Below are 22,497 nucleotides of genomic sequence, written 5' to 3'. Positions count from 1 at the left end.
TCACACCCATAATCATGAAATGTTTGGAAAAATTCATTCTTCACTGTCAGACAACACTTGGACCCACATCAATTTGCATACAGACCCAGACGAGGTACGGAGGATGCAGTGGCATGCCTTCTCCATCCTATTCTTCAACACCTACAGACATCTGGGAACTTTGCATCAGTCCTCTTCATTGATTTCAGTTCCGCTTTCAACACAATTCAACGCCACCAGCTCATCAAGAAATCACATCACCTCAACATTCCCTCACCTCTCATTCACTGGATCCATAACTTCCTCAGCAATAGACCGCAAACGGTTAGAATTGGTTCAACAACATCATCAACCATCATCACCAATACTGGTGCCCCACAGGGCTGTGTTCTCAGCCCCTTCCTCTACACCCTGTACACTAACGACTGTGATAGCCCATCACCCGTCACTACTTTCTACAAATACGCTGATGACATTGCCATAGTTGGATTACTCAACAACAATAACTCCATCACAGCATATCAGGATTCAATTTCACAGTTTTCAAAGTGGTGTCAGGACAACTACCTCCAACTAAACACAGACAAAACAAAAGAGTTGGTCATGTACACATCCAAATCACCACCTGGACTGAACCATACCCACACCCACATCTACGGTCAATCAATCAAACAGGTCAGCAGCTTTAAATACCTTGGACTCATTATAGATAATAAAATCAACTTCAAGGAACATGTCACTGCCATCCAGAAACGTGCACAACAAAGATTACACATAATACGCAAACTGAAAGCCCTCTCTGTTGCCCCTCACCTCCTGCTCTTACTTTACAAAAGCATCATTCAACCCACCCTGCTGTACTGCTCAACTTGTTTCTATACAATGCTAACCGCCACCTGCAAAAACAAACTCACTAAAATCACACATATTGCCTCCAAGATTATCAATCTCCCCACACCCAGCCTATCAGACATGAATGATAGAGCCATCACACGCCTAGCACCCACAATAGTAGCTGATACAGACCATCCCCTGAATAAATTCTTCACACTACTCCCATCCGGTCGCAGATACAGAACACTAACCTGGACTAAAGCCTATTTAAAAAAAAGTTTTGTCCCCACTGCCATCACAACGCTGAACAAACTGTAATACTTCCACTGCCACTGACCCCCCAACCCCCACCACCACCACCACCACTACCACCACTACTACTACCACCAAACCGCAGCTGCCTTGTAGTTTTCATATCTGACGTTTTATGTGGGTGTCTTAATGAGCTGTATGTTTGTATATGTATTTAGATATGTCATATGTATTACATGTTCTATGTGTTTCTTATATGTGATATTTCTGTGCTATGGAAGAAGGAAAAAAGAATGTGTGGAAATGATTATCCCTATGGGACAATAAAGACTCAAGACTTTTAATGTACAGGTAAGAGTCGTAGAGTACAGGTAAGAGTTGTAATGTACAGCTAAGTGTTGTAATGTACAAGTAAGAGTTGTAGAGAAAATGTAAGTGTTGTAATGTACAAGTAAGAGTTGTAGAGTACAGGTAAGGGTTGTAATGTACAGGTAAGAGTCGTAGAGTACAGGTAAGTGTTGTAGAGAACATGTAAGTGTTGTAATGTACAGGTAAGTGTTGTAGAGTACAAGTAAGAGTTGTAGAGAAAATGTAAGTGTTGTATTGTACAGGTAAAAGTTGTAGAGAACATTTAAGAGTTGTAGAGTACATGTAAGTGTTGTAATGTACAGGTAAGTGTTGTAGAGAACATGTAGGAGTTGTAGAGTACAGGTAAGAGTTGTTATTAACAGGTAAGAGTCGTAGAGTACAAGTAAGAGTTGTAGAGAAAATGTAAGTGTTGTAGAGAACAGGTAAGTGTTGTAGAGTACAGGCAAGTGTTGTAATGTACATGTAAGAGTTGTAATGTACAGGTAAGTGTTGTAATGTACAGGTAAGTGTTGTAGAGAACATGTAAGAGTTGTAGAGAACAGGTAAGTGTTGTAATGTACAGGTAAGAGTTGTAATGTACAGGTAAAAGTTGTAGAGAACATGTAAGAGTTGTAGAGTACAGGTAAGTGTTGTAATGTACAGGTAAAAGTTGTAGAGAACATGTAAGAGTTGTAATGTACAGGTAAGAGTTGTAGAGAACATGTAAGAGTTGTAGAGTACAGGTAGGAGTTGTACAGAACATTTAAGAGTTGCAATGTAGTTGTTTGTACGTTTAAATTTAGAATTGGGTTGATATTTTGTTAATTATCATCAAGCCATAAAAGGTATAAATCAAATATGCAGTATTTTTTAAATGTGTCGGCCAGAGGAGGATGAGTCCCCCCTGCTGAGTCTTGGTTTCTCCCTACATTCAATTTTGTAGGGGGATTTTCCTTGCCACCGTCGCCTTTGGCTTTATCACTGGGGGTATTAAGGCACAATTTAACCAGTTGTGAATGAGACTATAAATTGAATGTAGCGATATAAAAGACTGTGTACTATGAAATAATGGCTTGAAAACGTGTCTTTAAATTGTCTCGCGGTCACCTGTAGTCTCAGTTATTGGTTATTTGAATGCATTGTTCAAAAACAAAAAAACAAACAAACAAAAAAACACTTTTTTTTTTAAACAGCCTGATGAATCCTTGAATTAATCAGTTCAGCGCAATGACTTAAGCTCAATATAGCAAACAAGCAAATGACTCTGAGCTGGCTCTTTATACTGATAAAAAATATATAGAGCTTCCAGTGATGTCTGATTCACGGACAAATGACTCTTATGATCTGGTTATTTTAATGACATTGATGATTCTCCACATCGCCACAGCACAGGTCCACCTCCACTCTACAGCCAAGACCCAGGTCCACCATACCACTATTACAGAAATAAAACAAGTTGCATAAACCAAGTTAAAAAAAAAATTGGATTAAGGAGTGTTTCTTCCACAATAAGTCTCGATTTCCATCTTGTAAAGTTTAATTAGAATGCCCAGATTGTATTTTATAAATTCAAGGATGTGTTGAGGGAGTGAAAACAACAACACAATTTCACACTGTAGTATTAATAAACTTGAGTTTATTCTGATTTCTTTTTCATGGCATTTATAAATTGATCCAGATATCTGTGACAGAAAAGTAGAAAATTTGAGGCATATTTACATTATTTTACTTCTTATAACTTTTATCCTAAGTCAAAACAATGAGGTCATTGTAATTGCAGTCTCATAGTTATGTTGGGCATATCTTACATTCACTCTTTGATCTTTTATACATTTTAAAATCCAAATTACATTCTCTTGTGGTCGCTCTTGTGGTGTGTAACACCGTTCCATACAGTGACAAAAGATAAATGTGTGGGTAAAGTTGTAGCTGTAACAGTTGTAAAACTCACAAAAAAGTTAATATAATTTATTTTCCTAATGCAGCCCAGTAGTAGCGTTAAAACAGACAGGTGCTGTAGACGGTAACTTTGTGACTGATCTCCTGAAGCAGTTCTTTCACAGCCTTCTCCAGATCCACCAGCTCATTGGCCTTGTCCTCCAGCAGCTTCTGATTTTCATCGTAGCTCTTCTCAAGATCTGCAAAACAACAGAAGTTTAGCTCTTCCTAATTTGAGAACATTAAAATCTAAATTGAAACCAGTTGTATGATAGTTCTTTTTAAACTACTGTAGTGATGCACCGAAATTTTGCCTACCAAAGATTTTAGATTCTGGCCGAAATTATTTTGACCGAAACAGTGACGTTCAATTAGCATGTCACGTTTTGACCGTTCACGTCTGTTTTGTTCACACAATTGAAGAGTCTAAACTTTTAAATTATATCACGATTTTATCACGAAATTCAAACAATAAATGTCATTTTGGCATTCTTTTGTATCCGCTCAATTAGTGTTTCGATGCACTGAATTACATATTCATTATATTTTTACTGTTAGTAATGTCTTCATTAGAAGAAACATTATTCTATTATTAAGAGTTGATATAAAAACTGCCTAATATGTGATTTTAAATGTTTATACAACTTTTTTTGAGTGTTGATTATTAAATGAATGATTAATTATTTGATTATCAAATAAACTTTCGGTTTTCGCCCAAGTGCATCCTGAATTTTGGGTTTTGGCCCAGAATTTTTATTTTTCAGTGCATCACTACTTTAAACCTCAATGTTTAAAAAGTTTTAACCCAGTCACTTTATAGTCGCAGCTCTGTTACCCAGTGAATGTGTAAAAGCTGATGTTGCAGTTGCGCTTATTTCATGCAGATATGTGCAATATTTGCTTCGCAATTAGCAATTAGAAATGCACTATCGACTTACTTTTCAGAAGCTGAAGTTTCTCGCTGGCCTGTAGCAACAGATTTTTGGCTTCCTGTTGGAGTTTCTCTGCTCTTTTCTTGGCCTCTGTCACTCCTTCAGCCTTCTGTGTGATCAGCTCTTCAACAGTACTGTACTTGTCTTTCAGCTCTGAATCCAGATCCTGCATAAACGGTCAACCACAACATAAGAGGTTACAAACGCTAAACAGTTAATACCAAAAATGACGAAACGTCCATATATTACAGGCACCTTTTTGAGCTGCTTGGCCAGTGCGTTAATGCTATCAGCCTCTTTCTCTGTGCTGTTGGCGCTTGTGGAGGTGTTGAGAGCCTTTTCTTTCAGCAGAGCTACATCGCTCTCCAACTTCAGGAGCCTTCGGGTGGCGTTACTCAGTTTTAGCTCTGAGTCGGATGTCTCTGACTCCACCTTTTGTACAAAAGAGTCATTTAGATTCATTCTAAAGCAGCAAATTGTTCATGTCCAAAACAAGTCTAGAACTCAGTTGTTGAGTGGTGATAAAAACCAGTGTAGACTTACCGAGACCAGCAGGTCTTGTGTTCCCTTGATGTCAGCAGTGGCCTGTTTCAAGGCCTCGGTTACAGAACTCTGAGCGCGTTCAGCCTGCTGCAAGGCCTCCTTCACCATCTCAGCTGTGTCTTTGACATCTGACGCCTCCTTCCTGTGAAAAATAGAGAACAAACAAACGTGTTGTTCAATGAACTGGCCAGTAGGTGGCAATACTGCCACGTTCCACAGATATGGTACACATTAAAGCACTGGTTCTAGATCAGGGTGGCCTCAACAAACACTCAAAGGAGTCGCATGATAACCTAAATGTATTGAAATGAACAAATTGTTATTAATATATCTAAGTACTAAAAAACAAACAGTATTTCCTTTTCCCCATTCAATGATTATTGGTTTTATTGAAGAACATACAGAAACTTCTGGATCAAGTTGAGTCAAATTGATTTATATAGCTCTTTTCACAACACAGTGTTTCCAAGCAGCTTTACTGACAATCATGTTGTTAATGATTATAATATCTTAATATCAACATGCCTTATAGTCGCATTTAGCAGATTAGAGATTAGTGATAGTTTATGCTTTGCAAAGATACAATCATTCATGTAGTTGAGATCTGCAATATAATAGGATATACTGCTTTGCGTAAGTGCGCTTTATGTATGCGGATGAAGTTCGATATAATATATTCAACTTTATATACAGAGCTGGGCGACAATCTAGTTAAAATTTTGCAACGATAAAAATAACCAAGCTATAGAGATTCTATATAGCAGAATCTTTTACATGAATATACTGTATGTACGCAGGCAAAGTAGGTTGTTCTATATAAACTAACTTACATTTTTGGCTGATATAACAATCAACCAGTTGAGATTTGCTATATAGTACACACTTGCTTAGCATGAGTGTACTGACTGTATCCGAGTTAGGTTGGATATACTTATAGTAGTTGTATAAATCGAAATCACAATTTTTTTTTTAAATGGTAATTTAATATGCCAATACTCACAGTTTTCTAAAGAAAAAATTTGGGAAAGGGGAGAGAGCCTTGAATATTATGTTGGACAATGAGATGCCTTCAAGTGGAAAAAAAAGTTGAGAACCTCTGCTTTAGTGTCCCATTACTTTAGCACTAGAGGCACAAATCCCAGGTTTTTTGTTATAAGAACTATTAAAATTGACTATTGCAAAAAATAACCTAGCATGCAAAATGGCAAATTTTGATAATCAGGTTGCAAAAATGGCAAACCTCATAGAAAAGTAGTAGAAGAATAAAATAGCTCAGGTTTTTGTGTAGCTGATTTGTGACCGGTGCCTGTTCAAACTGTATCAATCTGTTCTCAGGGATTGAATATATCTCAGACCTGGCCTTGCGGGCTTGTTCCAACAAGCTTTCTGCTCTCATGATGTCATTGGCGCTCTGGTTAAGGATGTCCTCAACATCTGTCAAGCTGCCCACGCGCTCCCTGATCTCCGCTGTGAGGTTCTGCAGCTGGGCTGGTGTGGTGGGCATCTGCATCTGCAGAACTTCATTGGCCACAGCCTCGATGCTTTCCAGGTCCGCTCCATCCTCTGAAGAAACAGACACAGTAGGACTTTGAAATTCAAGCCACTTTTCACCATCCGAGCAACTTAGCTCAAGGAAACTTGCTAAGTGTGTCTTACGAGTGAGGAAGTCTCGGATCTGTTTGATGAGTTGGCGTAGCTCCTCGTTGCTGCCGTCCACGCGTTTTTTGGTCTCATTGGTCTTCGCCAGCACCTCCTGAGCATTTAACTTTGCTTCGTCGGCTTTCACCTTTGCCTCTGACACCTGAACAAAGATTAAGGACTCTTTACATGGATGTGATTTTTGCATATTTAGAACACTACTAGCATGTTAGCCAGGGAAGTGCCAAACAAAAGTAAAATTTGCCATTGTAACTGTGTTACTCGCCAGTTGCCGGAAACTTTTTTTTATTAATTTTGACAACGTGTGGTGGTGAGAATGTGAAATGGCTTAAGTGTGATCATCAAAATGTTAATAAATCATATAATTATATGGTCTGACGCGCTGCATGTTTCAGAGAAAAGCCCAGCACTGTGTTCATTTTCATGGTAAGGTTTTCCTTTCCTTATTCTTTGTCTTTAGCTGATCACAAGCCTGTCTTTAAAGAAAGGATCCTTAAAGAAGAAATCCTTGCAAATCGTACAATACAATTTATTTTTCAATGTCTTTAATGTCTTCAAAATGGCATTCAGCAGTTGACAAGTGAAAAGATCCAAATAGAGAACGAAAATGCAGAACATCTCTAGAAAATAATTGCAAAATCCTTTAGATACAGTGTCTGCTGAGAAACCTCACCATTTTGGACAGCTTGTCCACTTCCTCCATGGCGCTGATAATCTCCAGGTCAAAGTCCTTGGCTTTCTGCCAGGCATTGTGGGCCAGCGTGGCGAGGCCATCACATCCCTCTCCTCCGCACTTCCTGTTCCCTTCCCCGTCCACACAGCTCAGGCCTCCACAGGGAGAGTCGGCACAGTTCTCAGAGCCAGCTGGACTACCACATGTCTGTATCCGAGGAGAGATCACAAAGGTAAAACTAGGTTTTAAATGAGCAAAACTCACTGGCATGATGCTAGAGTGTTCTGGGTGGTTACAAATGTGGGTGTTTGTTTATTGGCCCAAGCAAAAAAAACTGAAAATTCAATCACTTTTTTAATGTAATTGTACACCTTTGGAAGTATAATACAAAGTTTAAGATTTTGTGTGATCAGGAACAAAAGTCTAAGGATATCTAGGCCATTTTAAACTTGATTAGTTTCTGAAAACTAAACTTTTGCTAATTGAAACTTCAGTGCTGTCAAGTCACTAGATAAGCTCTTGACGTAGACCATGATCTGTTGACTGCTTTACCTTCTCGCTAAGCTCAGACAGGTCCAGAGTTTCTAGTTGTCCTGCCAGGTTGTCCAGTTTCATCGAAAACTCATCCTGCCTTTGACTGAACTCTTCTTTGGTCTGGTTCATCAAGTCCTCCGTTTCTGTCCGCAGGACGGCAGACTGATTGACCATGTTGTATGGGTCACTGGTGGAGGCATTGGCACGGACCTCCGCGTTCTGGGACTGCTCGTAATATCGATTCACGCTGGCTCTGGCCCCTGTAGACCGAAAAAGACGGTGAAATGATGGTCAAGAAAAGTGATGGCCCTATCATGGGCCAGGCGCGATGCAGTTTTCATTTTCACATCCTGCTCCACCTGGTTTAAATAGCAAATGCATTTGCGCCCATTTGTGCGCTGGTCTGAAAACGAGGTGTGTTCTGGCGCATTGTTGGCGCGTTGCTATTTTGAGGACACTGAAATAGACTGCGCCATTGACCAACTCAAACCTGGTCTAAAGTCAATGGCGCAGTATTTTCTTTTTGTCATTTAAAGGGCGCATTAGTAATATGCTCCTATAGGCGCATGTACAATCTGCTTATTACACACACAGGGATGCGCAGCAGTACACAAACATGACAAATATTAAAAATAAAAGGATTACAATGTAAAAGATTCATATTGTGTACATAAAGATATGGTGGGCTTGTCCCGTAGATGTTCTGCTTGCCTTGCACGCTTTAACTTCGCGCACATCAGATCAATTCCCTCACTAGAGAAATGTTCAGTCTTTCCGCTTGCAAATTCAGCCATGTAAATAGCGAATCCGCCATGTCGCGAGAGCAACTGGCTTTTAAAGGGAATGGGAGATGAAACTCTGATTAGTTTTTTGCATGTTACGCCCAAAACACACCCATTACTCATTAAGAGAATAGGGACAACCCTTTTAGACCATGCGCCGGGAGCGCCGACCATTTTTCCCGTCGTTAAACTAACAAAAGTGGATAAGTGCACTTGCGCCATGCGCTTTAGACCATGCACTTAGATCATTAAAATATGGCCCCTTAAGTTATGTTACTCACCTCGAATGTCTGAATTCTTCACAAATTCCACCTGTTTCTGCAGGTCTTTCACCGTCTGTTCTAGTTTCTGAGCTTCTTCTTTGAGGGAGTTCAGTTTGGTGTCCGTGCTGTTGTTGTCAGATGAGATCTCGGACAAGGTCTCCTCGGTCAGATTAAGGTTGGTGTTCATTTCAGCCATCAAGGCACTTTAGAGAAAGAGGATTATTCTTATGAGAAGAGTCAATGATCTCTCAATGTGAACTAATAAGAAGGATCTGCACTTGCTTCCACATCCCTAAGTAAGGATGTAACTTACGTAGCTTGTTCGAGAAGTCCTTGGAGCTCCGTTAGAGGCTGAGTGGCTGGATTCTGGGCGAGGATGTTGCGGATGGAGTTGGCGCTGCTTTCAACGTTATTGATGGTGGCCTGGTAGGGTCCAGTAATGCCAGTGGCTTTAATGGTATTGACCTTCTGGACCAGTCTGTGGGTCTGATTGGTGAGGTCACCTACAATTACGTCCCATTCGGCAAAGCACTGGTGGCAGCGCTCGCACTGTGGGAAGTCGCCCGTGAAGCCTCGAGCGCATGTGTCACATCGGGGACCGGAAACACCCTCCACACACACGCAGTGACCTGTGGCCTTGTTGCACTGCTGCTCCGCGATGCCTCTCGGGTCACAGTCACATGCTGAGAAAATATACAGGAACACGGAGGTTTAAGTACAGTTATTATCATTACCTAAAACTATTAAAAACATTTTTGGTAATTGAAATAAAGCTGAAATACAATAAAAATATTAGCTGAAAGATTTAAACTAAATAAATTCAAAATTTTGCATTGAAAACGAACTGAAATTAGTTTAATTTGAAGCAATATAACTACTAACTGGTTAAAGTAAATTAAACCTAAATAGTAATACTCAAAAAATAATAAATAATAAAATAAAATAAAATAAAAATCACAAAAGCAAATAACAATTTCTTAAATTTAAAGTAAAATTAACACCAAAAATATAAAAATAAAAGTTTTTTTTTTTTTTAAGCTTAAAAATAATTAATTAAAAAATAGAATTTAATTAATTTACAAATTAGTATTTTTTACATGTATAACAAATGTAAATGTGTGTGTTATATATATACACATATATACACACACATATATATATACACAACATTGGTTAAAAAATGAAGAATTCAACAATGATGTGGTGTGCTTTGCATTGGTTGAATAATAAATTAGTAAAAGCTTGGCCAGATTTATGTAGATTGAGATCGACATCAGAAAAATACAAATCTGAAAGGCTGAAAGAACTGAAATGTTAAACCTGTGCAAGATTTGTAAGACAGCAGCTCATTTACTGGCATTTTCTGTCAACAGCTGCAAACTTTGAGTTCCAGTGACCTTATTAGGCAGGAGTTTAAAGAGTGATTGAGGTGTGAGTGGAAGCATGAAGGAAAAGACTGTTTGCCCACTTTAGTGCTGCACTGCTAGCGTTGTTTCAGAGTGTTTGGTGAACAAAAGGCAGTAACTGCCCACAATGACAGACGAGACACTTGGCAAACACCACATCAGGAATGACCTAACGTGAGGCCCTTAAACAAACACACTCATCCACAGAACATTCTAGGAGGTGTAACAACCTTGTTAACCTTCATCAAGACCTATTTCACCCAAAAAGATCTCTTTTTAGATTCACAAGAATCTGAAACCCGTTTCAAATTTTTTTTTATTCAATTATCAACATAACCATTTAGCGCTCTTCCAAAACCTAGTTAATAACATTTGCTTTACCAAGTTAATATTTTTTTCAAATGGTTATATTTTTTATTATTTTAATAATTTGTTAGTCATTGTCATGGATCACAAGATGTTACAGGCCATAAAAATATAATATTTTCTGTAAAAAGTGTCTTATATAGCTGAAAATCATTATTTCTTGTTGTCCGAATTAGTCGGTGTATTTTGTTCTTTTTATATTTGGTAATATTTCAATTACTGTATTTATAAAAACCCTAAATAGACATTTTTCTAATTCTAAACCGTTCGTAACACATTCATTTGTTTAAAAATAACTTTTAATCGTATAAAAATGTGTCCATAAATTCTGGCACCATACTTTGCCTTTAAATTGGTGGAGTTGTACACCTTTGTAGTGCCAATCTGGCATTAGAGGGCAAGAAAATGATGCTACCTAGATAGGTTGGTAGCTCATTAGGAGTTGGAACAGAGCCCGTGTCTTTCTGAGTAGATAAGTAACCAGGAATTCAGGACAATACATGTGACACATACAATACGTGAATGGGGACCCTGTCTGGGACGGTTCATTTACTTAAAACGCATTCCAGTGTGTAGTGATTACACACACATTCCACGGGAAAAGACTCCTTCACCTAAGGGCACTAATGCATACAAGGTACTAGAGATAGGGAATTATCTCGGAGGTTAATCCCTGCTATTATCCAGGGGGCCTCAGGCGGCACCAGGGGTGTTTCTTGTTGGGACAATACCGTGAATGTGACCCCTGGAGACGGCGACTGGCATAGGAGTTTTTGTGATGGTGATTTTGTAGCAATTTACACTCTTACAACAGACAAAAACACTGTCTAGGAGCACATCTGCATTTTATTGTTTAAAACCTGGCTTGAGAATTAAATGAACCTTTTTAAAGTAGGCCTAAAATAAACACGCTTCTTGAAGATTGAATGCGACGCGTTTGTGTACTCAGCAATCGTTTACTTTACACAGACGTACATGGCTAAGGCATGGGGATGTAAATCTTTAACATCTCACACGCCAGTCGAGAAGAGGAACCACAGTCTCCCAGCCAAGACCACCCTATTAACAAAGTCCGTTTTACTGCTGTTAAACATTCATGACGGTGTTAACAAGCTCTCGGAAATTATGCCTTTAAAAACGTACCAACTTCTGGGTAAGTGATGTATTTGCCAGATTAGTGTAAACAGTAACCAGCCATGAAGCCAGCTCCTGCTGCATAAGCAATATCCTTTTTCTGTCAATGAATTAAATCTCAAACCAACTAAAGACCTGCAATAAATTCTAATCTAAATGTCAGTAGGTTTTAATTCACAGATATAGCTTTACATGGCTGTCCGATGCAGGAAGGTATGTATCCCTTTCCATCTGTTTTTCATTTAAGGTTATTGTAAAAATGCTATCCAGCTAAAAAAAAATTATGCTTTGCTTTCACTCTCCTTTAATCCCTTCCTATTCTAGCTTATGATACTCTAAGAAAAGTCTGAAACTTTGTATTTTTAGCACTTGTGTTTTTTGCCTCTTCACAATGAATCACTTGCTGTATTCCTCCTTTGAAAGTCGCTTTGATTAAAAATAATTGTAAATGTATCATTCCTTTTCACAAGGGCTTTTAGAGTTTAAGTGGCATTCAAGGACAATTTTACCAAGGGATGCACCGATAGGAAAAATTTGGGCGATACGATAACCGATAATTCTTTATATTTGAAAGCCGATAACTGATATATTGGCCGATAAATCTAAATCCAAATTTTATATAACTTTTGAGAGCCTGATTACAAACACAAAAGTCTCACCAATAAAAGCCATATCCCAAGCACACAATTATAATTTTATGTAGCCTATAGGACAGACTTGCGCTGCACATGTCGCACTTAACTGTATTTTCCTGTTTTGAAGTGATTCAAATCATATTTCAAGCAATTCAAAACTATCATGAATCGCGAGTTTTTGTTTCTATAATTTATGTGTGTTTATATATATATATATCGTGATTAATCAATTTGACAGCACTATATATATATATATGAAGAGTTCAGATGCAAAAGCCTCTAAGTGCCATCTGACATTTTCTTCTAGAATGATCATTTTTATCAATCTCGTATATTTAAGTTCAGTAATTTCACTTAAATGACAATAATAGGTAATCTTCATTGCCATTTAAGTGAAATTATTGAATTTAAATATACGAGCTTGATAAAAATGATCATTCTAGAAGAAAATTTCAGATGGCATTTAGAGGCTTTTGCATCTGAACTCTTCATATATATATACATATATACATATACATGTATATACACATACATATATACATACATACATACATACATATCACCTTTAAAAGCTATACTAAAAAGCTTATCCACTAGTCTGAACTTAAAAACTCTATAACTGAAGTGCCATAACCGATCAGAATTCTTGATTGAAGAGCAAACCAGACACAAAATGTACAAGATAAACTACAACCTACAAAATCTCTAAACAAATCACATGTGGTTGGACAAAGCTCAAAGCTTGGGATTTCACAAGATTATCAAACTAGTATTTAAGAGGAAACCACATAAAGCACAGCTCAAACTGAACAGACGCTCAGTCCTGTGTTGGGAAAGGGAAGAGCATGTTGAGGGCGAGTCAACAGAAGGGTTATAGAGGGGTAACTGGATCTTAGAGGAACACAGGGGGCTTCCTGCTCCATCCGGACTCTTTAAACAAACGGAGGAGTGTGGGGGTGGAAAAAATCTTGGTTAGCAAACCGCCTTTTCTGCTCAAAGAGAGTCCAAAACCTGAGGCCAAATGGCCAAAATGGAGTAAATAAAGTAATAGTTTTAGCAAAAAATAAATAAATCTGCATTTAATTCCCTTTGTCATTCCAAAAGCGTAGCATAAAACTGTTTATATGACTTGTGTGGATTTCTGTGAAACAGACCAAATTGTTATTCACTGAAAATCTCTTTCGACAACTTATTGGAAATGCTGATGGTGTCATATTTTACATACATCATCCTTGATTATGAGCTGTTAAATGAGCAGAGATTAGAAGTTCTAATGAAAAGCTTCACAACCATCTTGAAGGAGATGAGTAGATAGTAGACGCTCAGTCAGAATCTTACCCCGTCTAAAGCGCTTTCCATTAAAGCACCAGAAAAGTTCAAATAGATTTTCAAAGATATGTTCTGCACAGCCACAAACCCAGTCAGAGAGAGGACAAAAACTCTTTTCTGTGAAGGGGTACTGCTTCAGACACCCATAAGGGGAAAGCCCACGAATACAAAGGTGCATTGTGGGAGTAGAGAGGATATTGCGAGGCTTCGACAGATCCCCCCACGAGCTTGTCATGGTCACGCACATCTGGGGCGAATCAAAGAGTGGGACGAGGGCTTTTCCATTCTGCTACACATTCCTACAAAAACTGGGTTGCCTACAGTTTTTATGGTTTAGAGTTTTGGCAGAGCTCACCATTGGCGTGTTTCCACTGTCAGCAAAATGTGTTTACTTGTGTTCTTTGGGTTTGTTTAATGTTCAGCACAGCAGTGATAATTAAAATTTAAAGTTTACTTTCTTTTAAACTAAATTTATTGAATCATTCTGAAGATAAAATGTACAGACTACTGTCATAACCGAGACTACATGGGTGGGGAAAAAAAAATATAATCATTACAATATAAACTTATAATATATACAGTATATTTAATCATTCAAAACTTTGAGGTAAAATTGGGGTAAGATTTCTTATCGTTTTTGAAAGAAGTCTCTTATGTTCACCGAGGCTGCATTTATTCGATCACAAATTCAGTAAAACAGAGATATTATAAAATATTATTACATTTTAAAATAGTTTTTCTATTTTAATATTTTTTTAATAAAGCTGAATTTTCAGCATCTTTACTCCAGGCTTCAGTGTCACATGATCCTTCAATAATCATTCTAAAATGCTTATTTAATGCTCAAGAAACATTTATTATTATCATCATCAATATTGAAAACTTATTATTAATAATTATTATTAATAATATTTTTAATATTTTGTACACTTAATATATTTTCAGTACATTTTTAAACTGTGATACAACTTTCTGTTCATCAACAAATCCAGATTTTTTTTTTTAAATAGCAGCATTTATTTGAAATAGAAATCTTTACAAACATTTTAAATGTATTTGTCACTTTTGATCAATTTAATGCATCCTTGCTGAATAAAAGTATGAAATTCTTTCAAAAGTCTTATGAACCCAAACTTTTGAGATGATAGTGGAAATAATATACTACAAATTAAAACAAATAATGATATAAATAATATTAAAACCAATAATACACAGAGAAGCATTATAAATGTTCTTACTGTCACTTCTGATTAATTGAATAAAAGTGGTAAAAAAAAATCTTAGACCCTAAACTTTTGAAATGGTAGTGTACATAATATAATAGAAGTTAAATAATAATATAAATCATTTTTAAATCATTCATTTAATAGCCTAATTGTATAAATATTTTCAAAATAAAATTAACAAAATAACGCATTATTATATTATATTATACCCATTATTAAAGTTAAATGCACTGCAAATATTATAAAAGATTACCATAATTCACTGGGTAATTTAATGCACTAATATTTTTCATAATTTTCTGAACTCACCGTGGCATCTGACCTCAGGGTTCCCCCAGAACAGTTCTCTACACTCTCGGCAGGTTCTGCCACCAAACCCAGGTTTACAAGAGCACTGGCCCATTATCTAAAGCACAGAGGATAACAAAACACACAAATGAATCCATCTGAAAATGTGTACTTTGTTACTATCCCAAACATGCGATGGCTGTGAATGTGGTCTAACCTCATTGCAGGAGGAGCCGAAGGAATGGTTGAGGTCGCAGTCGCAGGCCTCGCAGCCTTTCCCGCTGGCCATGTTCCAAGTGTCCGGGGCGCACTGATCGCAGTGCTGGCCCACCACGTTGGGAAGGCATTGGCACTGTCCGCTGTTTAAGTCACAGTTGCAGTCCCCCTGAGAAGGGCACGTCTCCTTAGAAGTGCCCATATTATTACAAACACACTCTGAGAAAGAAGAGGACAACGTTTTTGAAAACTCAGGGGCCAAGAATCAAATCCATACTTACACAAGATGGACAATGTGTATACTAGTAAAAAAGCCTTTAACTCTTTCCCCGTCACTGATGTAATTATCCGGCATACGGTAGGGGGCGCTATTAAACATCTTCTGAAAGAGTACAGAATCTGCGGATCAAAACAGACGAAGAAGCAGCAGAAACAAGCGATAGATCCAAAGACACTTGAAGGCAAGCCTGCAACCTTAGCAGAAAAAAGCGTAACACAGCGTTAGCAGGCTAAGGGAAGGAGACGTCAATGGAGGAGAGGCCTATCGACTAATCTTCAACATGTTTGCTCTTGAACATTAGTTTTGGATTGATCTACTTTTAGAGTTTACACCGGAATAAAATGTTGCTTTATAAGAGAAGTCACAGACATTTGCACGACAGGTATTATTGGTATCCGCAAACAGTGATTGACTGTCGCACAACTTCAATGACGTCAAGGCTGTAATGTGATTGGTTATCCAGGCACACATGATCCAAGTTGGCCGTTATGCTTTCTCCAATGGAAGAGCCACGTATCTCCCAATAATTAGACCATCTCTGATAGAAGATATCATCAAATATTAAACAGCATATAAATCAAAACTGCCTAACGTTACAGAATGAAATGTCGACCCAGGAAGGGTTAACGACTGTGAAGCTTTGTAGGTGTTGAAAGCTTCACAGTCGTTAACCCTTCCTGGGTCGACATTTCATTCTGTAACGTTAGGCAGTTTTGATTTATATGCTGTTTAATATTTGATGATATTATTAGACTCCATCTGTGTTTTGATCATCGTTTTGAATCCGTTCCGGACAAAGTCTTCCGGACAAAAACACGATTTTCTCAGCTTTTTGTTTAAAATGTTTTTGTCTTTATTAGACATAAAGCTTTCAGCATAAAACAAGCTGAAAAAAAAGCTGTATGTTCAGAACTTTTGTGAAAATGCTGACACTGACTGGCAACTAAAAAAAAATATAAAAAAAAAAGGCTGGCGAGGAAAGAGTTAAACTAGATTTTTAAAAAACGTAACTTTTCAATTGTACATTATCATGTTTTAAATAAAAATATGTATTAATCACTAATCAGGCATTGCATTGGCAATAATAATTGGTATCACCAAAAATATTTATATCACTGCATAACTCAATTTTAAATGCCAAAAATATGTCATAAAATGTTTGGATCATATTTTTGGAAATGTTCAGTATTGAAACTGACTTCTTCAAAAACTTACTTCTGCAACTCTGGGTCAGTGCATTGCCGTAATAACCAAGCTTGCAACGGTTGCAGTCCTCGCCCTCCGTGTGGTACAGGCATTTGAGACAGGTGCCCGTGCGGGCGTCACAGGACCCCGGGTCCTGCATGTCAATGTTGTTATTGCACTGACAGGAGCGGCATTCTCCGCCCACCTCGTGAGGGTTTCCGTAATAACCAGGGGCGCAATCTTCACACCTGGCACCTATGGGCGACATGAGATGTGTTAAATTACAGCTTTCACTACAAAACAAATTACATATTGCAAGATACAAAAAAAATACATATTTCAAGACAAAAAAACCAAAACATATTCTTCCACATACACCAATATTTCACAATGTTACTGTTTAACTGTATTCTTGATTAAGTGAGCAGAAGAGACTTGATTCTGCATTGAGTGAGCAGAAGAGACTTCTTTCAAAAACATAAAAAATCTGGAAGATTCGAAACTTATATGACAAGTTCTAGCGTGTGTCATGATGACAGATGCTGTTATAAATCAAGTAAGATTACCTTTATGTCCCTGGTTGCAGACACAGAACACCTGGTTGGAATCGAGGCTCTTATAACAAGCGCCGGAGAACTGTCGGCCGCTGCCGGGACCGTCGGGACACATGCAGGGGCGGCAGTGTTCTCCAGAACCCAGGACAGGGTCACCATAGTAGCCGTTCAAACACCTGCGGCAGTGATTTGATGAGTAAAAGCCTTTATTTCAACCTATAATGTTGAACAAAGAAAACAGTAACTAACCTCTCGCAGTTGTGGCCAGTGGTGTGGTCCCTGCAGGACAGACACTGTCCGGTGTGCGGGTCACACTGCTCAGCGTGGCCGTTGCAAGTGCAGGGGCGACAGTTAGGGAAACCCCAGTGTCCGGGCAGACAGCGCTCACACTGCCGCCCATACGCTCCGGGGATACATTCACACTGACCCGTGGCCTCGTGGCAGAAAGAGTGGACAGACCCTTCAGGACTGCAATCACATGCTAAATAACAAGAGAACAGAATTACACTTGTGAAAGACATTTTAGGAATCGTCTATACATGGTGCAATCTATATTATAGACTAGTGTTCTCACGATACTGGATTTTGATACGATACCTTGAAAAATATTGATATTCGATACCTTTTTTCATACCATGGGGAAAACTGCCATATATACCGCCATACAGATAATTTGTTATTATATCATAATTATTTGATCATTTGGGTCATTTTGTTGTTATAGCTTACACACAGCACAGGGACGCTTTATGTGAATCATTGAAATACATTTACAAGACAAGTAAACAGTCAGTAATAAAATAAGAACAAATAAACAAATTGCAAACGATAGCACAAATAAATACACTAGAATAAAGAGACAAATGAAATAAACATGGCTTTAAGTTTTTCAGGTAACAGTAGTATTCAGGTATGAAACACTACAGAAATGAAAGTAATCAAATGTAAAATAACACTGGATAGTTTTCGTTGTAAAAATTAAATACAGGTTAATTCTTACAATTAAAGTTACAAAAGTTATTCAGTCAAGAGCAAGCGAGTGATTTTCTCTTTGTTTTTTGCAGCAGGTTTATTAGGCTACTGTCACTTTAAGAGTTTATGCACTGATCCAATATACTGTTACACAGCATGCGTTTTCTCTCAACTATTTACGTTCCAAAACTGACTGCATTTACCTGAATACTCGGCAAGACTGGCATTTTGACATAATTTTTTATGTATTTGACCGTTTAAGAGCAATAAGCCACAAAAAAGAAGTAAATTTGGTACTCGCGAGCTGTTTGAGAGACAATTTATGAGAGCGCCACAGTCACTTATATAGATCAGTGGTGCGCGTGCTTATGCTGTGAGCGCGAAACCTGTGGGAATTACTAAAATGATGCTTAATACAAGTAATATTCAAGCCAGAGCGAATGAGACGAATGAGAAAAATAGGAAAATAGGAACGCAAAAAATATATTTGTTGCAGTTTCCGTTCCCCACTGTAGTAGTTTACCCAACTATGACAAACCCCATAAATATGAAAAGAGTCCACTGGCAAGTTGTACTTACGCCTGCAGCCTTGCGGCCCAAAAAGGAAGGTAGACGGGGCGCACTTGTCGCAGTTCCTGCCAACCACGTTGGGGCGACACTGGCACTGCCCACCACTGGGGTCACAAACAGTGCTGAGAGAGCCCTGCGGGTCACACTGGCAGGCTGAGAGAAGAGAAACATATTCAATATTAGCAATATTGACAGAATTGAATTGATCTGTTTGAGCATTGTCTTTCTAATAAATTTTCTTTTTCACTGAGTTATCCATATTTTCTCTGCATTTTTGAGAGCGACCAATCATTTTTTTCTGATATTTAAGCATTTTTTCTTAATTGGATATTAGTTTTGTTATCCATTCTCTCTGGTGGATGTGCACACCTCATAAATCACACTGAGATAATTCACCAAAGTTAAAGGTGAACATGGGTTTACAAAGTAGAACATGTTCAGGGATCAACATCCTTGGATCCAGGAACAACATTCCAATCAACCAATCAAATATGAGGGATAGGTTTACAGTCAAGTAAAGGCTTACAACCAGGGTTAGGTGCTTCTACATCATTGTTATTCACCTATCATTTCCCTCTGATTTTAGAGATAAGCTATGGGTAGGGGTAGGGATAGGGTTAGGACTACATTTTCGGACAGGAATGTTGTTCCAGGATTAACAAAATATGTTGATCCAGGAACATGTCTTACTTGGCAAAATCATGGCGACCGAAGTTAAACTCGACACCTCAGAGGCTCTGAGTTAAAATAGCCTGCATAAAAATGCTTGTTTAGTGACTTGGCATGTCATGACACCATGAAAGACTTGAAAAATCCAGGGGACTCTTTGAGAAGTCATTGGTGCAGGCCATTTTTTTCTAGTTCTTTAAACCAAGCTTCAGTACTAGAGGATTGCTAAAGCAGTAATAATGAGAAACTGAGGAGAAAAGTAGCAACACCACAAATGTAACCACTTTTTCATATTAGCGTGACAGTAGTTTTGCTTAAAAAATAGTGTAGCTTTTCTAGTAACAAGCTGCACTTGTAGTGCCAGAAGATGCAAAGTCGATGGCTTTTATGCCAAGTGGAGCTTTACAGTCCGGCAAATTAAGGCACAAACGCCTTCTAGAATGTCAGACGATATAAAATAAAAAAACTCAGTTTTATGATTTTTTTGATGATATGCAATATATCTCTAGATTTATGTATTTGCTCTAAAATGGCTTTTTTATTTTTTCAGAAAAAACAACATTACTGATTTTTTTTTACATTTTTGCCATGTTTGGTAATTGGTACAAAAACTAAACCACAATTAAACATCTAGGTTTAAAAATAAATTAGTTTTCCTTTTCATTTTTATTTATTTATTCTATGTTCTATATTCTATGATATTAAAAAATCTGAAATAATTGATCTAACACCATTTTTCCTGCTAAATAAATAAATCAGATACAATAGTAAAACAGTTTTATTTGTTACAATTGGTGTAAATTTGTCTATTCAAGTTTAATGTAATGTAGTCGCCATACTTGATACTGTTTATTCAAAAACGACCATTAATTTGACATTCTGTGTAATATACTGCTCTGATTAAATGATATCATCAGATTTATCATCAGATCGGTTATATATTTAAAAAGATTGTCTCTTTAAATAGCTTCAATGTATCTATTTATTAAAGTGTAGCCTTGAACTGTAGCTTACTTTTCCTAGAAAGGAGTTTGACAGTAGTTTTTACATTAAGTATCGCATGAAGCTTGACAAGTTACAGTTTCAAAGCATCTTAAAGTATGACGAACACATTTTTCTAGAAGTACTGTGTTTTGATATGTTTGATTTTGTCATGTGGAGGTGAACGTTTTCACACCGATATTTATAGTCAGCAAAGCTTTTGTTCTGATTTATGCCATGTCTTTTGCTTTTCTTCTTGCCCTGACAGTCGATGAAATTGTAAAGTCTCAGACAGGAAGCATGCAAGGCAGTATAATTATGCCTGAGGCCCCTTTACAAGCTCTGACATGAGGCAGGAAAGCACCTCTGCTGACGGAGGAAAATGAAAGCTGAATGAATGATGACAGAATGAAGACTGGCACGTCTATCATAAAGGGAAAAGGGGATGCTTGTGTGGTTAGAGAATGGAGCCAATCTCATGCGATGATGACAGAGTGAGCATCTGTACGTGTGTGCACTTTAAACAACAGATCAAGTCGAAATGCCACATTTGATTATACAAGATTCAACTCATTTCAAGTCAGTTTTATGTCATTTAAGTTGAAATTACTTACATTTTTAAGTACAATCAACTTAAATGTTCAAGGCAGCGACTTTTTTATAGTGTAGAACTAGATTTTTTTTATTTTCTGAGGGAAATTCTTAGCAAACATAACTAATCATCTGAATTTGTGTAGATTGTGTACCTTTAACTCCCTGGTGCAGAAGAGCCGACACGCTGAAGATGTAATTTCTGCAGATGTCGGTCATGGGGGTTTTCACCACAGCTTGGCTGTTCTCCAAACAGCGGTAACGCTGGAAGGTTTCCCAGGCGCTGTTGGTCACCAAGTCCCCAGCCTCTGATCCAGAGCCAGAGAAAATATCCAAGTTTTTGCAGTGTGGCATGAGGACGATCTGAGGGCAAGGATCGAAATTGAACGATCAGCATTTGAGGATTCCAATGCAATTGAGACTGTCAGTTTTGAGGGTAAAGCTTACCGAGTCGATGAGCGTGTATGGCGACTGCATATCGCTGAGAGCCGAGTATAGAGACAGACTCAAGCGCACGGTGTAGTTCAAGCCCTCTTCAAAACACACAGGCCTGGGCAGCACCACATACCTGATGGGTAAAACCAAGAGAATTCAATTTCTCAACACTCAAAGACATTGGCTTCCAAAACCTAGTGAGCTGCCTTCTATTTACAGTTAACATTGTTCGGCATATTATCATGTTTAAAAGCAAGTCATTTCAAAAGATTTCCCCATGCAGATTTCGCAGAAGTTGGTCATGTGAATGTGTTTGGTTTGAAAGTGACTTCTGTGTGAGCTGCACTACATACACTGCACTTGACAACAGACAATAAAACATTTTTTGCCTAAATTTCTCCAATGTGATTGCACCTTCAAGCAGCACCCTAACTGAAGTGACACCTCATAATGACTGATTTGGAATGTTCTATATAGGCAAGGAACTCTGTGTTAAACAAACAGACTCAGCTCACAATTGATTTCAAGGGACTTTTACATTAGCATGTTGCTAAGCTAACAGCGTGATACTTAAGCACAAAAAATTATAGCACATAAATCTTGAGTTTTAATTAGATGTAACTATTTTTTGTTCTATTTATTATTAGGTTTTGTATGAAATAAATATATCTATAATCAACATTTATATGTATTTGTGGCAATGCATTCTGGGATTGCATTCTATGTAAAGGATACATGCGTCACATTTATGTTCAGTTTAGCTCAGTTCATGGACTTTTAGTTTGTTTTTCCTAAGTTCCTGTTTTTCTTTGTTTGTATTCCCGCACTTCCTAGTTGCTATGGTCACTGTCATTATTAGTTAGTTGAGTTCAGCTGTGTTTGATTAATAATCTTGTTTAAGTCACTACTTAAGTTCTTCACAT

General features: G+C 37.8%; 1 protein-coding gene across 1 annotated transcript in view; it reads right to left on the bottom strand.

Moving 5' to 3' along the window:
- Window positions 1-3,029: 3,029 nt before the first annotated feature.
- Window positions 3,030-22,497, bottom strand: part of lamb1a (laminin, beta 1a) — a 36,134-nt gene continuing 16,666 nt past the window's right edge. The window contains exons 16-33 of the mRNA XM_084396665.1: window positions 21,587-21,707; window positions 21,295-21,502; window positions 18,908-19,051; window positions 17,606-17,837; window positions 17,369-17,532; window positions 16,833-17,057; window positions 15,339-15,556; window positions 15,143-15,239; window positions 9,051-9,420; window positions 8,756-8,940; window positions 7,711-7,952; window positions 7,159-7,365; window positions 6,483-6,627; window positions 6,182-6,389; window positions 4,827-4,968; window positions 4,539-4,715; window positions 4,290-4,449; window positions 3,030-3,551 (exon numbers count right to left, since the gene is read on the bottom strand). Coding sequence (XP_084252791.1) covers window positions 3,412-3,551; window positions 4,290-4,449; window positions 4,539-4,715; window positions 4,827-4,968; window positions 6,182-6,389; window positions 6,483-6,627; window positions 7,159-7,365; window positions 7,711-7,952; window positions 8,756-8,940; window positions 9,051-9,420; window positions 15,143-15,239; window positions 15,339-15,556; window positions 16,833-17,057; window positions 17,369-17,532; window positions 17,606-17,837; window positions 18,908-19,051; window positions 21,295-21,502; window positions 21,587-21,707 — 3,385 coding nt within the window. The 3' untranslated portion in view covers window positions 3,030-3,411. The remainder of the gene's footprint in view (window positions 3,552-4,289; window positions 4,450-4,538; window positions 4,716-4,826; window positions 4,969-6,181; window positions 6,390-6,482; window positions 6,628-7,158; window positions 7,366-7,710; window positions 7,953-8,755; window positions 8,941-9,050; window positions 9,421-15,142; window positions 15,240-15,338; window positions 15,557-16,832; window positions 17,058-17,368; window positions 17,533-17,605; window positions 17,838-18,907; window positions 19,052-21,294; window positions 21,503-21,586; window positions 21,708-22,497) is intronic.

The sequence above is a fragment of the Rutilus rutilus genome, assembly GCF_951802725.1.
Source record: "Rutilus rutilus genome assembly, chromosome: 23".
NCBI classification, from domain to species: domain Eukaryota; kingdom Metazoa; phylum Chordata; class Actinopteri; order Cypriniformes; family Leuciscidae; genus Rutilus; species Rutilus rutilus.
The sequence above is the reverse complement of the archived record's forward strand: the minus strand, read 5'-3'. Positions and strand labels throughout refer to the sequence as shown.